Source organism: Monocercomonoides exilis (genome assembly GCF_001643675.1).
Source record: "Monocercomonoides exilis strain PA203 chromosome Unknown scaffold13-1861174, whole genome shotgun sequence".
Taxonomy (NCBI): domain Eukaryota; phylum Preaxostyla; order Oxymonadida; family Polymastigidae; genus Monocercomonoides; species Monocercomonoides exilis.
In genome coordinates this window covers 1,813,949-1,829,815 of record NW_027150558.1, presented here as the reverse complement: position 1 = coordinate 1,829,815, position 15,867 = coordinate 1,813,949, and the positions used below count along the sequence as shown (strand labels likewise).

Below are 15,867 nucleotides of genomic sequence, written 5' to 3'. Positions count from 1 at the left end.
GAAATCTTTTTCATTTTTCTTCTTCTTCTTCTTCCCATCTCTCTTCTTTTTTTTCTTTGCTTCTCTGCTTCTCAACTTTTTCCTCCACCTTTTCTCGCTCCTCCAACTCATCCAGCGCAATTGCTGCTGGAGACAGAACCACATTCTCCATACTCGTCCCCGCAGCCTCCGTCCCCTTCTCCACAATCTCCCAAACTTAGCACACTGCAACCCCTCGCCCCATCACTTCGTCGTCCAGCTTCACCACCACACGCCTCAACTGCGGAGATCACGGCATCAGCCGCGTTATCGCAGAATGCAGCAACGTCAGGTCAAACGGATCATAGATCTTCGGGAATGCATTCACACTTTCACACAAAAGACCCGCTTTCTCCCCGACTTTTTGCCCACTGACATTGCAAGTAACGGAAGTTGAACTACCAGCTGAACAGAAAGCATCACCGAAAGCACCACATCGTACGAACACACAACACCCCCAAACAGCGCAAACAGCTTTGCCACAATATATCCCCGCAGCAGCTGCAGCGACAGCGGCATGTGCGGCGCAAACACCACAGCTTCCTCAAGCGCCACAATCGGTATCCACCTCTCGATGCCGCCCATCATTGATGAAGAAGTGTATGACGCCTCTGCCACTGACGCATCAGAAGAGTCAATCGCAGGTGATGTTGACAATGAATACAACACATCCCTTGATGTTTTCTTCTCAAACTTTCTCAAGGATAGGGACAATGGAGCTGTTCGGAGCACTGACTTAGTTGAAGAAGCGGAAAATGAATAAATAAAAGAAATGGAAGAGAAAGAATAGAAGAAGAAACAGACGATGATGGGATTAATGATATTTGAATTGAATGAGATGATTGAAGGAAGAAATTGACGAAAAAGAAAAATGATTATTAAAAACAGATAGTTTTGTTGAAGATCTCTCTTTCAGGCTTTTGCATTTTCCTTTTGTGCCTTTTTCCACTGGGCAATAGCCTCAAAATCCCTTTCTCTTTCAACTCTATCCTCTTTATCTTTCCAACAAAAAGTAAGAGAACATGTGTCGATTCATCTTTTCTTTTTCTCTCTTCCACATTTTCAGCCTTCTATTTCCTTTTTTCACAAAAATCATCTTTTCTAATAATTGTTCAATATCAAAGCCCAATATCAGTTTTATTTTAAATATTTTGAATTTCATCTGTCAGTCTTAATTTTTCCTTTCCCACTTTTCTTTTTCTTCTTCAAAGATAACTAATTCCTGGCTCTTTCAACAGCCTTAAAAAAAAGAAAAAAAAAAAAGAAAGAAAAACAATATCTTTCAAATAATATGTTGGTTATGATCAAAAAACAAAGGCTATTCTTTTTTTGCTTTCACAAGCTAATCCTTGAGGCTTCTTCGCAATATCTTTTTCATTTCTTTTTATTAAGCAAAAATTAAATCGTTTGTATGAAGACTTTTTGTTTTGCTCGATCATCATCGATTCTTGCATATCATTTTTATTTTTTGAGATAAAAACAAATTTTGAACAAAAAGAGAATATTAATATATGAAACGAATGAAAACATCTTACGACGATGAGATTGATCGAAGAAACAAAGAGATGCCTTTGAATGAAAAGTTTGCTAGTATGCTCTTTTATTTTGATTGAACAATTTTGAACAAATTTTTGAATTTTTTGAATGCCTTTTGAAGAATTGCTTTGTGAGCTTGAGCATTGCTCAACAGATGAGCAAAGACAGAAAATTGAAGATATGAATGAACTAATGGAAGAGATGGGTGAAGAAGAATTCAAATCTGTTTTCACAAAAGAGTGGTTCAATGAAATGGACAAAATGATTGAAGAAAAGATATTATCATGGGAAAACGCAATTTTGTTGTTGAAACATGTTGGATATTGCCAAACGCTGAAATGCTTTTTTGATTTTGCATTTAAAGATTCTTTTTTGAGCAATCGATTTCAGGAAATGATCATTGAAGAAAAGATGATGATAGAAGAAAAGGATGAAAAGCTTCTGGTTGATCTCTGCGAATGCTATTTGTTATTGAATGGATGGCCTTCATCTGAAATGGATTCAATAATTGTACCCTGTCTTTTGAAAGTTGCATTGAAGAAAGAAGAAAATGAGGAATCACAAAAAGAAGTGGAAATGGCTTTATTGGCTTTGAGCAATTTTCGGAGTTACGTATGGGCATTGCTATTTCCTTTTTGATGTTATTTGTTATTTTTTTAATTCTGATTAGAATATGCGAAAAGAACTGTATATCAATGAGATCAAGGAGATCATCGAATATCATCAGGAACATCACAATCTGACACGAATTGCCTATCAATCTGCTTGGAAGTTTTTTTTAAACAGGTCACACTTCGATCATAGTCTTGAACATGTTATTGTGAATGAGGTGCATTTCGAAAGAGAGGCAATAAGAGAACTGGAAGAGCTGGCAAAGTGGATGAATTGGAAGAAGAAAGAAGAGGAAATGAGCAAAAAAGAAGAGAAAGAAGTGCTGATAATCGGGAGATGGCTTCATGCATTGGGGATTTTCTTTCGCCTTTTCCGATTATGGAAAGAAGAATTTGCTGAGCTTATAGGCAGCGTTGCTCATGTGTGTCGAGCAGCAAGAGAAAATAACAAAGAAATTAGCAATTGGTGCATTTGTTCATTAAGAAATGCAACAGAAAATGGAAATGTGAGGGTTGAAGACTTGCTGAAAGGAAGAGCAATTGATGTCGTTTTGGAGGAGATTCATCGCCAAACATTGAATAAAAATATTGAATATCATAGCTTGGACTTCTTTTTTAGTATTTCAAGGAGAGCGAAAGAAAAGGAGAAAGACAAAATGAAGGAAGAGAAAAGAAAGGAAGCAAAAAGGAAAGTGCTTGAAAAGATGGAAGAAGAAGGATACGAAGACACCATCACAAGCTTTCACGAATTATTTGGTTTTTTTAGCGCACAATTTTATTATCAACTATCGTTGAATATTTTTGATTATTTTGTTTATGTTTGAGAAAATGAGATGTTATTTATTTTGCAACTCAAAAGTATTTTTATATTTTTTCATCATTTCGCAAAATGGAATGCTATCCTTTGAAGAACTTTTTGAGGATTTTTTTAACAGAGAATTCTGCAAAAGGAAATGATACAACCATTAATAATTTTCAAAGGAATTGGCTTTTGTTTGAAAAATATATCGAAGGGATAAAATATTAGTGCAATATGAATTAGGAATTTTTGTTCGTTCATTATTCTTTTTATCAGAAACATTTTATTTCGAGATGAAAAGACAAATTTCATTTTCATCCTGATAACACAATAAATCGTGAAAAAAAATAACTTTTAAATTTATCTTTAAAAATGGATTGATGAACTTCCAATTTTATTGTTAATTTTTTCATTTTTTGAGATATTTGTCAATTAAATAACGAGAAACGAACAAACAACAATGTATGTATACGTTGAAAATAATATTCGGTTGTTTTCTATTTTGATGAAATGTTGAAAAAAGAAAAATTAAAAAATTGAGTTACAAAATACAAAGCTTTTCGTTTCCTCAAGCCTTTAAAAGAAGGTGTGAAATATTCAAACATGAAAGAATCCGTCATCTTTAGCATAAAAGAATTTCAACGATATTTGAAAGTTAATAATGTTATCTTCGACTCCCTTTTCTTCCATTTTTTCAAGCATTTTCCTTTTCAACTCTTTTCTTTTCGCTTCTTCCATTTCATCATCCTCCTTTCCTTTGAAACGCAATGAAAGCCTATAAAAAAATTTCAAGCTTTCAAATGCCAAACCTTTATTCAACGTTGGTCGATGTAACTCCTCCAAAATTACATCAATGGCACCACTTTTCAGCAAGTCATCAACTTTCACGGTCAAATTATTTGCTGATTCATTAAATAAAATCACGCATTTCTTGCCTATTTCATCGTGATTATCTCTTGATGCTCGAAACACGTCAACTTGGCAGCTAAAAAGTCCAACATATTCTTCATTCTCCAAATGAAATCTGTTAAAGAAATGATGAATGAAGCCGATCCACCTCGAAATAATATCCATTGTTTTCCTTTCTGTTTTCCCCATCTCTTCTTCTTTTCTCTTCCAATCCACACTCTTCCACAACTCTTCCAGTTCTCTGATTGACTCTCGTATAAAATGCAGCTCATTCACAACAACATCTTCCAGGCTTTTGCAGTAATAAGATCTGCATATCAAATATGACCAAGCTAATTGATAGGCAAGTCGGGTGAGGTTGTGATGCTCCTGATGATATTCGATGATCGTTTTGATCTCATTCAGATGCAATTTTTGTTCAACTGCCTTATGAAAATCAGAAAAATATACATAAATATCAAAATTGAAAAAGGTTCTCTAACCCAATATCCAATATTGCTCAAAGCCAGCAGCGCCATTTCCACTTCTTTTTGCGTTTCCTCATCTTCCTCTTTCTTAGAGGCAACTTTCAGAAGGCAAGGTACAATTATTGAAGACATTTCAGGTGAAGGCCATCTGTTCGACAACAAATAGCATTCGCAGAGATCAACCAGAAGCTTTTCATCCTTTTCTTCTATCATCATCTTTTCTTCAATGATCATTTCCTGAAATCGATTGCTCAAAAAAGAATCTTTAAATGCAAAATCAAAAAAGCATTTCAGCGTTTGGCAATATCCAACATGTTTCAACAACAAAATTGCGTTTTCCCATGATAATATCTTTTCTTCAATCATTTTGTCCATTTCATTGAACCACTCTTTTGTGAAAACAGATTTGAATTCTTCTTCACCCATCTCTTCCATTAGTTCATTCATTTCTTCAATTTTCTCTTTTTGTTCTGAAACGCTGCAGCTTTTCAATTCCTCAAGTAATTCTGAAGAAAAAAATTTTATTCCAATGATAAAAACCATTGTGCTTTCAAAAAAAAGTCTGTTAAAATGAACAAACTTGAAAACTTTTCATTTGGGGCCATCTCTCGATTTCCGTCTTCTATTTTATCATCAATGAATTCTTCCATTCTGTTTATTTAAAGTGCAATCTATTAGCAAAGAATATCCCTTATAATAAAGAAAAATCAAATAAATATCAAACATCGATGATGACCCACAAATTGAGAAGGTTACTGTATCTATCCCAATTGTTTTACCTTTTAAATAAAGATTTGGAAACGATTTCTATGAAAGCAGCCTGATTTGGCTGAGCGAGGCAAGAAAAGCCTGTTTTTTGTTTCTTGCTGATCAAACCAACAAATATTCATTAAAAACAAATGGAGAATTGCCATTCGATTCATGATGCTCCATGAAATTGGTTTCTTCCCCTTTTGGAACAGAATTTATTCACGATATAGAAATGGAATTTGATGGGAGAAGGCAGCTGCAATCAAGCAAAAGGATTGAGAAGAAATTTTTCATGACTTTTTTGAGTTCTTGATTCTTTTGTCGAATACCAAAGAACATCTAATGTTTGCATTCTTGAAGGGCCTCGTTTGTTGTTTTATTTTGCAGCTTCCGATTTCATTCAAAAGGATTGAAGTGATTGCTGAAGACAAAAGAAGTGTAAAATTCCAAAATAGAAATGGATAAAACAAGCAAAAAATAATTTACAATACTTCACAAAAAACCAATTGAATGGCAGAAGAATAAGGTTGGATGGTTCAATTGCAAAAGCATCATGGGCCATCAAAAAATGGATTATTTGAAGCAACACGATTAAAATAGGTTTCGCACTGGCCAAGCTGCCTGGCTTTGCGGTTGATAAGAGTTCGGTGATGCGTTTTGTTCATCCTTTTCAATTTGAATGATTGAGCATTATTGGTTGCAAAATACATTTGCTTCGGATGAAAAGAGATTGGAAAAGGAATTTTTCAAAGACGACTCTGCTACCAAAAAGCAATGAAAAAAATTCATGAATTGGTATTCTTCTTCTTCAGAGACCAAAAACATTGGCGTTGTAGATATGGAAGGAATTGGCCGCATTTCAGCTTCTGCTCCATCAGAACGAAGATGAATGGCAAAAACATTTGTTTTCTCAAGGAAGATGCTCTTGTGGAAATGAGGCGTTCGTCAGACAATTAAAAAACTCTCCTCCTTTTCTTCAGCGATGTAAGCGTGATGAAAATGTGTTAAAGAATGAAAGGACATCTTTTCGAATGTCTCAACAATCCATCATTTTTGTGTCAACATCATTTTCATATGAAAAATTCACAGCTTTTCTTCATTTGAGCTGCTTTGTGATGAACACCTTGCAGGCATCGAAAACAACATTCAAAAATTCTTCTTCTTCTTCTTCTTCCTCTTCCTCTTCTTCCTCTTCCTCTTCTTCCTCTTCTTCTTCTTCTTCTTCTATTTCCTCTTCTGTTTCTTCGCCTGATAAAAATATAGGCTCTTCCAATTCCAACAATTCTTCTTCTTCTTCTTCTTCTTCTTCGTCTGGCTTTATGTCATCATCATTATCATTATCATCTCTATCGTCATCTTCTTCTTCCTCCTCTTCTTCCTCCTCTGTTGGAAGTTATTCATCTCCCAAACATTATACTATTCATTCTCGTTCTTCTTCCATCTCCAGCAACACATCTTTATCTTCTTCTTCTTTTTCTTCTTCTTCTTCTCCTCCTCCTCCTCTTCCTCCTCCTCTTCATCCTCCTCTTCTTCATCTTCGTCTTTATCTTCCTATTATTCAGAATGCTCAACTTTATTTCCATCATCTTTGTTTTCTTCTTTTCTTCTTCCAATTCAAGAAACATTTCTTATTTCAATATCTTCACAAAAAGCCCTTCAACTCAAATGAACAATTCGATTTCGATTTTTATTTTAATTCTTCTCTCTTTCTCTTTTTCTCTCAATCTTCAAGGGATGCATCAAAACTCCCATCAGAATTTCTTCCTCTTCTCCGATTTTCAAATTTAACATTTTTTTGTTGCCTTCAGATGCTGCAAACGGATTGTTTTAACTTTTGGAAATGGAAATGATGAAGAATGAGGAAACGGGCAGAGGAAAGCGTTTGGGTTGAATGCTTCTCTTCACTTGAAGCAGCATCAGCATCGTTGTTTGCTGTTTTTGTTGTGTTTTCAACATTCTCTGAGGGTTTCTGATATTCCTTGAAAACAAAGGAAGAATTGAGATAACAAAACTTTTTTTTGCCAATGAGCTGAAAAGAGGTTGTTTTGAGAAAATCAATCAAAAGAAAGAATGAAGAATTTGAAATAAAAACCATTTGTGAATTCATTTTGGGAAGAACTTTGGTGAAAGAAAGAAGAAAATGGAGAAATTCATGATTTTTAATAATTTTAATTATTTTCACTTGTAAATAAAAAACTGAATTTTTTTTTTGTTGTTATTTCTTCACTTCATTTTGATGAATCTGGATAATAAATCACTTTAACATATGAAAATAAAATTTTGTACCGTTTTGTGAAATGAATGAAAAATGAGAAAACTGAAAACAAAGAGTTACAAAATACAGTGTATTTCCTCAAATATTCACAAGATAATCTGAAATACTCAAAGATAAATCATCATAATATTTTTTATTGATAAATTCAAATATTTTATGAAAGCATGCGATTGTATCTTCATATCCTTCTTCCTCCAGCTTTTCAAATGTCTCCATTTTCGTTGCCTTTCTTTTAACTTCTTCCATTTTGTTATCCGTCTTTTCTTTCAATTTCTTCGAAACATTCATAAAGAATTGAAAGCATTCATACGCTATGTTGTCATACAATTTCGGTCGCTGCATCTCATCCAAAACAGCATCAATAGCGCCACTTTTCAACAAGTCTTCAACTCTCACAACTCTCTTTTCTGATGCATTTCTCAAGGAATAAATGCAGAGATTGCAAATTACTCCATTATTCCCTTTTGCTGCTCGAAATACTTGAACAATGCTGCCAATGAGTCCAGCAAATTCTTCGTTCCACAACATGCTTGAATCGAAGAAATCATAAACCTCATTGAGCCATCTCCTGATTATCATCACTTCTATTCTTCCATTTACTTCTTCTTTTCTCTTCCAATCCACACTCTTCCACAACTCTTCCAGTTCTCTGATTGACTCTCGTATAAAATGCAGCTCATTCACAACAACATCTTCCAGGCTTTTGCAGTAATAAGATCTGCATATCAAATATGACCAAGCGGATTGATAGGCAAGTTGCGTTAGGTTGCGATGCTCCTGATGATTTTTGATAATTTCTGTTATTTCCTTCAAATATAGTTCTTGCCTTAAACACTAATTAGAAATTAGAAAATAGCAATAATATCAAAAAGGAAATAACAATGTTCATACGTAATGCCTGTCAATGTGACTTAAAGCTAATAAAGCAATTTCCTTTTCTTTTCGGGTCTCCTCGCTTTCATCTTTCTTCAATGCAGCTTCCAGAAGGCAAGGGACACAAATTGAAATCAACTCTGAAGAAGCACACCCGTTCAGCAAAAGATAGCATTCGCAAAGATCAATCAAAAGCTTTTCGTTCGTTCTTTCTTTTTTCTCTTCCTCTTCAAAAATCATCTGTTCGAATCTTTTGTTCAACAAAGATTTTTCAACGAATGGATTCCAAAAATTTTTCAGCACATCGCAATATCCTACATGCTTCAGCAGCAAAATTGCATTTTCTATTGATAGTTTCTTTTCTTCAATCATTTTGCATATTTTGTAGAACATTCTTGTTGTGAAAACAGATTCAAATTCTTCCTTATTCATTCCATCAAGTATTTCATTCATTTCTCCTATTTTCTTTCTCTGTTCATCTTCATCACAATCTTCCAATCCAGAAAACAATTCTTCAAATAAATAAAGAATAAATTAAATCACAATAATCATGAATTCAAATGCAATAACAAGCACAAACCATTAAACCTTTTGATTCTACTCGTTGTCTGCATTTTTGAAAAAGCATTGCAGACAGAAAACCACTCAAATTCGTCATTTGATTTGAATTCAGATATCATTGGAAAGAAGAAATCGGCGCAAAACAAAAGCTCAAAATAATCATGAAAGCATAAGTTGTTATACCATTCTGCGTTGTTAGTGTTATTTGGAAAGTCGTTACAAAGAAAGAAAGAAAGAAAAAAACGATAAATCTATTTTCTTGTTTGCAGTAATGGAAATTCAGATCATCAGATTTGAAAGATCAAAAATATTCCTTGCTAAAATGAGCGAATATTTTCTGTGGAATGGACGATATTATTTTGAGAGGCTGCACGAGACAGCGAAAGAGGGGAATTGATGATGGAATTGTGCGAGATGGTTTTTATGAAAAGCATCATTGAAGGAAATTCAACATTTTTTTGAAAATCAAAATATTTGCATGTATGCGTTTTTTATTGTTCCTGTTTGTTTTGAAGATTTTTTTATAAATCATCTTTTCAGAGCCCAAGAATCTGATAAATTTTAAAAATCGCAAATTTTATGTTTTTCTGAGGAGAAAATCAGAAGAGAGCTGGATGGCGAGAAATAATTATTCGAATGAGGGTTGCATGTTTTTCGCATTCAGTTGGGAGAGGAGAAGAAAACAAATTCGATTTCAAAGTATTTGGTTGAGAATGAAACTAACAATACCAACAATTGAACAGCTCTTGGAAAGAATAAAATTCGGAGATATTTTTTTCAGAAAAAAAAGTTGATGATAACATCAAAAGCAGAATATTTGTGTGAGAAAAAAGGATGATGGAGAAAGGAGCACTGGGAAACAATGGAAAAGGAGATTGACAGCATCAGTGATTGGACAATCCTCTGCATTTGCGATAGAAAGGAAAGGTGTGTTCTTTTGAGGAATTTTTATTATCAACCTAAAGCCAATTATTTTTATTATTTGTCTTTTTATTTCCATTCCAATGAACAGCTTTTTTTTCATGTTGAGCGTCATTTTCAGGAACGATCCATTTCAAGCAGCATTTTTGCAAGCAATGAGTTTTCTTCTCCTTTTCCTTCTCCTTCGATCTCTTCATTGATGATATTTAATGCTTGGTTGTGGTGAAGAGCAGCTTCATCTTATTTGAGAATTTTGTTGTTTGAATAACCATCAAATTCTCATGTTGCAACACAAAATAAAACTGCTGTCTGTTGCTGCTGTTGGATGTTATGAAATTCGTATCTGTTCATCATTTCTTCATTTTCTTCAAATGAGTCTTGTCCACATTTGTCGTTCAACTTCCTCCAGAAGAGCTCCATCCAACTCATTTCATTCCATTTCTCTTTCAGCTTCTCTTTCTTTCTTTCTTTCTTTCTTTCTTTCTTCATATCTGCTGATGAATGAATTTTGTGTGCAAATGCTGTTATTGTGTTGCATTCTAATCATTCAGCACAAGCTTCATCATCATCATCTTCTTCTTCTTCTTCTTCCACTTCTTCTTCTTCCTCTTTTTATAATTCCTCTCATTTGACATTGGATCAGAGAACAGACCTTCCAATGTGTTGATGCTTATCAATCGGCAGCACAGCAAATTGGAAAGAAAATAATTTCAATTGTTCCTCTTCTTCTCAACTGTCATTCGCAACGTTGGAAATGAAATGCCATCTGCTCAAAATCAGTCTTTTCATTTTATCCTTTTCTTCAACTTCTTCTTCTTTCTTCTCCTCTTTCTTCTTCTTTTTTCACTTTCCCATCTTTCTTCTTCTTCTTCTTCTTCTTCTTCTTCTTCTTCTTCTTCTTCTTCTTCTTTTTCATCATCATCATCATCTTCTTCTTCTTCTTCTTCTTCTTCCTCCTCTTTCTCTTTCTCTTCTTCTGTTTCTGCTTCTTCTTTCTCTCATTTCTGTCCTTTCTTTCCTTTTTCTTTCGTTTTCATATGTTTCCTCCAAAGTTCCCACATCGCAACACATGTCTCCCTTGTCCTGCACTGATCGAAGCATTCTTTTGTTTTTCTTACACAACAACTGCTGTCTCAAGCCGGCAAACAATTGAATTCCCCATCTCATTGCATTAGCTACCACTCTCTGTAGAAACATTCACGCATAAAAAAATGCCACTGCTTCAATAATTACTGCAACATGAAAAGAAGACAAATGTGTGACGCTTCATTCTTCTTGTTGGAGCACGAGCAGCAAAGTGAACTCAATAAGTACCAGAAAACAGGTTCGCTTGAAAGCAGAATCTGAAGAATTCTCCATTTTTAAAAACCATTTCTAATAGAAGCCGCAACACAAGATAAACACAAACCAACATCATAACAATCAGAAATAAATAAATTAAACAGTCTTCAGAGAAATTGCTCACTCTCGATGTTCGTCTGAGAAAACATGGCCGTCTTGTCTAACGTTTGCAAACACCTCAGCGCACCCAATGCGAAACAACAAAGTCCCCATAAATCAACTCCGCATCGATGCTACGCAAATGGAGCACAACAATAAAATCTCTGGATGGCTGCGCTTGAAGAGGCTGATACAAATATTCTGTATTTTTCTGTAGTTGCCTGTGGTGTCGAAGAAAGCAAACTTCGAATGATAATCGCCTTGCTTGCTCAAAATGGCTGTCCCTTCGAAGAATGAAATCCAAAAGCGGTTGGCCTGAATGTTGTTCAACTGCAAGCAAATATTTGATAATTGGATGTCTCGTAGTTGGCGTTTCTCCACTCTTTTGAAGCAAAAGCGGAATCAGAAACATAATTTCGCAGCCTTCCATGTCTGCCTGGTGCAGTCCGAGAAACAGGAAAACCTTATAATTAAAACTGATATTTTGGGGCTCTCCTTTTTTCCTTTGAATTCTTGCCTTTTTTTGTGATTAATATCCTTCCCTCGATATTGCCTGCCACTTTCCTTGACAAAAAATACCCCAAACTGCTCCCCCTTCCTAACATTCCAAAATGCTATACAATTTTGTGCAGATTTTATCCTTCGCAGAATTCCATCCATAAATCTTCATTCAACAAAACATCAGTTGAATTTGTTTTCACCTCTTGCTCCAAATAAAAATCGTATATCTTCCGTAACTTCATTTATTTCCCAATTGCTATTTAATAATCTGCTCTATTCTCATCGCATTAACCTCCAAAGAGAAAATAGGCCATTTCAACAATAATTCGGATTCCTGCACTTTGGAAAGGATACAGACGGAAATATCTTCACAATCAATAGAACAATATAAAATGCACACGTTCAGAAATGTCTTTTCAAAATGAAAATCGATATTTTCCTTGGACAACGAATCTCAATAATTCAAAAGATTGAATAACAAAATTATTGCATTTCCACGATTTCTAGTTTCCATCATTGGAAATAATTCTTCTAATTATTTGTGAAATGTTTATTAATTGATCTCTCGCTTTGTTCATGAGTATTCCAAATCGAAATATCCAATTTGATCATAATATCCATAACAACAAAGAGAAAGAACAAAGCGTTCTTTTTCTTTGAAATTACAAGTCGAAAAAGTTATCAAAAGATAGAATGGTTTGAATGCATATATTTCTTTCATCTTTTGTGAGTTTTCATTTTTCATCTGTTTTCTCCAATCCAATCAAATGAACTTTCATTGTGAATATCAAAATGGTGTTGTTTTCTGAATGAAAATTTCTACAAAAAATATAGGAGACGGACAACACAAAAAAGTTCAATGGTTTGCATTCATTGTTGCATTTGAATTCTGGCTTATTCTGATTTAACTATTTTCTATTCTCAGAATTGTTTTGTGAACTTGAGCATTGCAATGAAGATGAACAGAGAAAGAAAATCGGAGAAATGAATGAAATAATTGATGGAATGAATGAAGAAGAACATAAATCTGTCTTTACAACAAGAATGTTCAATAAAATAGACAAAATGATTGTAGAAAAGAAAATGTCAATGGAAAATGCAATTTTGCTGCTGAATCATGTTGGGTATTGCAATGTGCTGAAAAACGTGTGGAATCTATTCTTTGAAAAATCTTCACTTAGCAGAAGATTTAAAAAGATGATTGTTGAGGAAGATAAGAAAGAAGAAAAGAATGAAAAGCTTCTTGTTGATCTTTGTGAATGCTATCTTTTGTTTTACATCGAATTTCCATCTTTGGATTTGATTTTAACGTGTGTGCCTTGCCTCCTGAAAGCTACATTGAAGAAAGAGGAAAATGATGAAACGCAAAAGGAAGTGGAAATTGCTTTGCTGGCTTTGAGCAGGATCAACAGGCATTACGTATGAACATTTCTATTTCCATTTGATATTTTTCTTATTTTTCTTATTTCTAATTAGTTTTTAAGGCAAGAACTGTATTTGAAGGAAATTACAGAAATCATTGAACATCAGCAAAAACACAGAAATCTTTCACAACTGGCCTATCAGTCTACTTGGAAATTTTTTATATACAGATACTTCAATGATTACTTCTTGAAAGGTAATATCATGAATAAGCTGCATTTTGGAAGAGAAGCAGCAAGAGAACTGGAAGAGTTGATTAAATGTGTGGATTGGAACAGAAAAAACGGAGAGGAAGGAGGAAAGGAAGCGAAAGAAGAGCTAATTTTGTTGAGATGTCTGCAAACAATCGTGGTTTATTTTTGCATATGCAAATTAGAGAATGAAGAAAATGAAGGGCTGATCAAAAGTATTGTTAAAGTGTTACGAGCAGTGAAGGATAATCGCAGAGATATTAGCGATCAATGCATTTCTTCCTTGAGAAATGCAGCAGAAAATAGAGTTGTGAAAGTTGAATACTTATTGAAAGGAGGAGCTGTGGAAGCTGTTTTGGAGGGGATGCAGCGGCCAACGTTGAATGAATGTTTGAGATTTGATTGCTTACAATTCTTTATGAATGTTTCGGAAAGATTGAACGAAAAGGTGGATAATAAAACGGAAGAAGAGGAAAGAAAGGCGACGAAAAGGAAGATTATTGATAAGATGGAAGAAGAAGGATACGAAGATACCATCACCAGCTTTCATAAAACTTTAAAGATTTTTAACTGACGATATTATTATGGTCTATCGTTGAAAATTTCTGATTATTTTGTGAATGTTTGAGGAAATGAACTTCGATGAATTTCTTTACACAAAACATATATTTTTCTTTTCATCATGTTGGAAAATCGAAAGCAATCATTTGAGTCTTTTTTTTTTTTATAATTTTTTATTCCGCTTCATTTTGATGAAATGAAGGGAAAAAAAAAAGAAAGAAAATTAAAAAGTCTTCCATTTTCTTCTTTTTCAAATGATTTGTCTGTTCATCAAGTTTCATGATACAAAAATCAATGAGTCCTTTATCATCCATCAACTTGAAAAGTCTCTTCTCCGCTCCTTTGAGTGGTTTTGCGTTCCTTTCGCTTCTTCCCTTGTTATTCCTTGTTTCACATGATTTCAGTTATCTGAAGAAACAAAATCAAAACCTTATGAAGAAAAAAGTTATTTCTTTTGGTGAATGATCATTCTTCAGACTATTCTCAATCACAAAAACCCAAATTCTTCTTCTGTTAACTTTCTGTCTCTCTTTCCTCTTCTTCTTTCTCTTCATTTTCTCCATCATCACATGCATCTCTTTTGCTGTTCTGTGATTTAAGTGCTCTTTTTTTCATTTTGCGCAACCGAACAAATTCCATCTGAATCATCCCTTGCACCTCCCATGCTTGTGGAAACTGAAAAAAAAAGATTGTATTTTGTTGAAGAAGAAGATGATGATGAAGACAAAAAAGTCTCGCTCTGTTGGTGTGTCTAATGTCGAAATTATGTTAAGTGAACAGTCTTCAGTCGTATTTCCAGCTAAAAACTTAACTAAAGAAGCTTTCCCAACATTCATGGTTCCATTTGTGAAGAATTTGGCAAGCAGCTTGACAGAATCATTGAACATTGAAATATTTCAGCTGTGATAGGAGTGTAATCAAATGAAGTAACACCGAACAATGAAAACCTTCAAAAGACGAATTTCCACAATATACCTTGTTGATTCAGCTGGATATGGAACAGTGTGTTGCTATAATCCTTTTCTTCTCCCTCTTTTCAGCTTGTTTGAGTGGGATTGCAAACAAAAAATGAAAGGCCCAGATAAAGCCAGTTCATCATTCACCATCCAAGTTGAATTCTCAAAAATAGCACATAGCTTTCTCTGCTGTGGGAAAATTATTTCATCTCTTTCTTTCTTCTTTGAATTTATCTGATTCCTCATTATTTTTTGAAAATTCACTGAATAAAAAAATAACAATTCAAAAATATCAAAAATAATTGCAAACCTTCCTAACATTTTTTTTAAATCAGTTTTCAATATTTTTCTTTATTTCTTCTGCTTTCCAATATTTTCACAAGCACCATAATCTGATTCTGATACAACTTCTTCTTTTGCTGCAGAAAAATCAACAAAAAAACATTTTCAATCTTCTGCAAACTCCTCATCTGCCTCACAAGGCTTCATCATCACATACACAATCATCCTTTTCTTCTTCCTCCTCCTCCTCCTCCTCTTTTCACTTCAATTCTTTGAATAAAAGCAACTCCGATCCATCTATTCCCTCCCCTCGAACACTGCGAAAACTCATAGGTGATTGTCCTTTGTGATCAAAATGCTTATATTGAGCTTGATCTTCTGATGGAGACGCTAACGGAAGTGATGGAGAATCGAAAAAAAGCTTCTGGTTGCCGGGGAAGCGCAGCAATCGTATCTTCTCTCAGCGTTTTCGTCATCTTCGTCTTCTTCATCTCTATTTATTCAACGTCGAAGTGGAGTGGAGAAGGTGGCAGAGGATAAATAGCCATCATCATCTTCATCGGTGCTTGCAATCAGTTCTTCGCATTCTTCAGCCAGAGCTGCAACAAACTTATCATTAACAGAAATGGATGATATTGAGAGGTGGCTGCAAATTGTGGTGCCTGAGGCAGCCGTAGTGAATGAACAGTGCACGTCGCTGTTGCTGTTGATGCTTCTGTTCCCTCAGACGCTATGATTGAATTTTTTGGTGAGACATGTGGAATTTTCTATGTTCCTTTCAGTTTTGTTGACAG

The 15,867-nt window shown here is 34.4% G+C and overlaps 5 protein-coding genes across 5 annotated transcripts; 2 read left to right on the top strand and 3 right to left on the bottom strand.

Moving 5' to 3' along the window:
* Window positions 1–107: 107 nt before the first annotated feature.
* MONOS_7981 (uncharacterized protein) lies at window positions 108–606 on the bottom strand (the record flags this gene model as incomplete). The annotated part of the gene is made up of 2 exons (XM_067878349.1): window positions 108–259; window positions 357–606. The coding sequence occupies 2 exons, from the start codon at window positions 604–606 to the stop codon at window positions 108–110; spliced, it is 402 nt and encodes a 133-aa protein (XP_067731009.1).
* A 718-nt stretch (window positions 607–1,324) lies between these two features.
* MONOS_7982 (uncharacterized protein) lies at window positions 1,325–3,083 on the top strand. The gene is made up of 4 exons (XM_067878350.1): window positions 1,325–1,427; window positions 1,492–1,600; window positions 1,676–2,166; window positions 2,225–3,083. Exons 2-4 carry the CDS (start codon window positions 1,594–1,596, stop codon window positions 2,987–2,989), a joined length of 1,263 nt encoding a protein of 420 aa, XP_067731008.1. The 5' UTR covers window positions 1,325–1,427; window positions 1,492–1,593; the 3' UTR covers window positions 2,990–3,083.
* A 348-nt stretch (window positions 3,084–3,431) lies between these two features.
* Window positions 3,432–5,200, bottom strand: MONOS_7983 (uncharacterized protein). Its single transcript, XM_067878351.1, has 4 exons — window positions 5,065–5,200; window positions 4,921–5,011; window positions 4,356–4,846; window positions 3,432–4,299 (listed from the first exon to the last, which is right to left on the bottom strand). Exons 2-4 carry the CDS (start codon window positions 4,988–4,990, stop codon window positions 3,562–3,564), a joined length of 1,299 nt encoding a protein of 432 aa, XP_067731007.1. The 5' UTR covers window positions 4,991–5,011; window positions 5,065–5,200; the 3' UTR covers window positions 3,432–3,561.
* Window positions 5,201–7,291: 2,091 nt separating this feature from the next.
* On the bottom strand, window positions 7,292–8,478 carry MONOS_17358 (uncharacterized protein; the record flags this gene model as incomplete). Its single annotated transcript, XM_067870270.1, has 2 exons — window positions 7,292–8,199; window positions 8,257–8,478. 2 exons carry the CDS (start codon window positions 8,476–8,478, stop codon window positions 7,444–7,446), a joined length of 978 nt encoding a protein of 325 aa, XP_067731006.1. The 3' UTR covers window positions 7,292–7,443.
* A 3,802-nt stretch (window positions 8,479–12,280) lies between these two features.
* Window positions 12,281–14,065, top strand: MONOS_7984 (uncharacterized protein). Its single transcript, XM_067878352.1, has 4 exons — window positions 12,281–12,357; window positions 12,496–12,523; window positions 12,587–13,080; window positions 13,138–14,065. Exons 1-4 carry the CDS (start codon window positions 12,355–12,357, stop codon window positions 13,846–13,848), a joined length of 1,236 nt encoding a protein of 411 aa, XP_067731005.1. The 5' UTR covers window positions 12,281–12,354; the 3' UTR covers window positions 13,849–14,065.
* The last annotated feature ends 1,802 nt before the right edge of the window (window positions 14,066–15,867 follow it).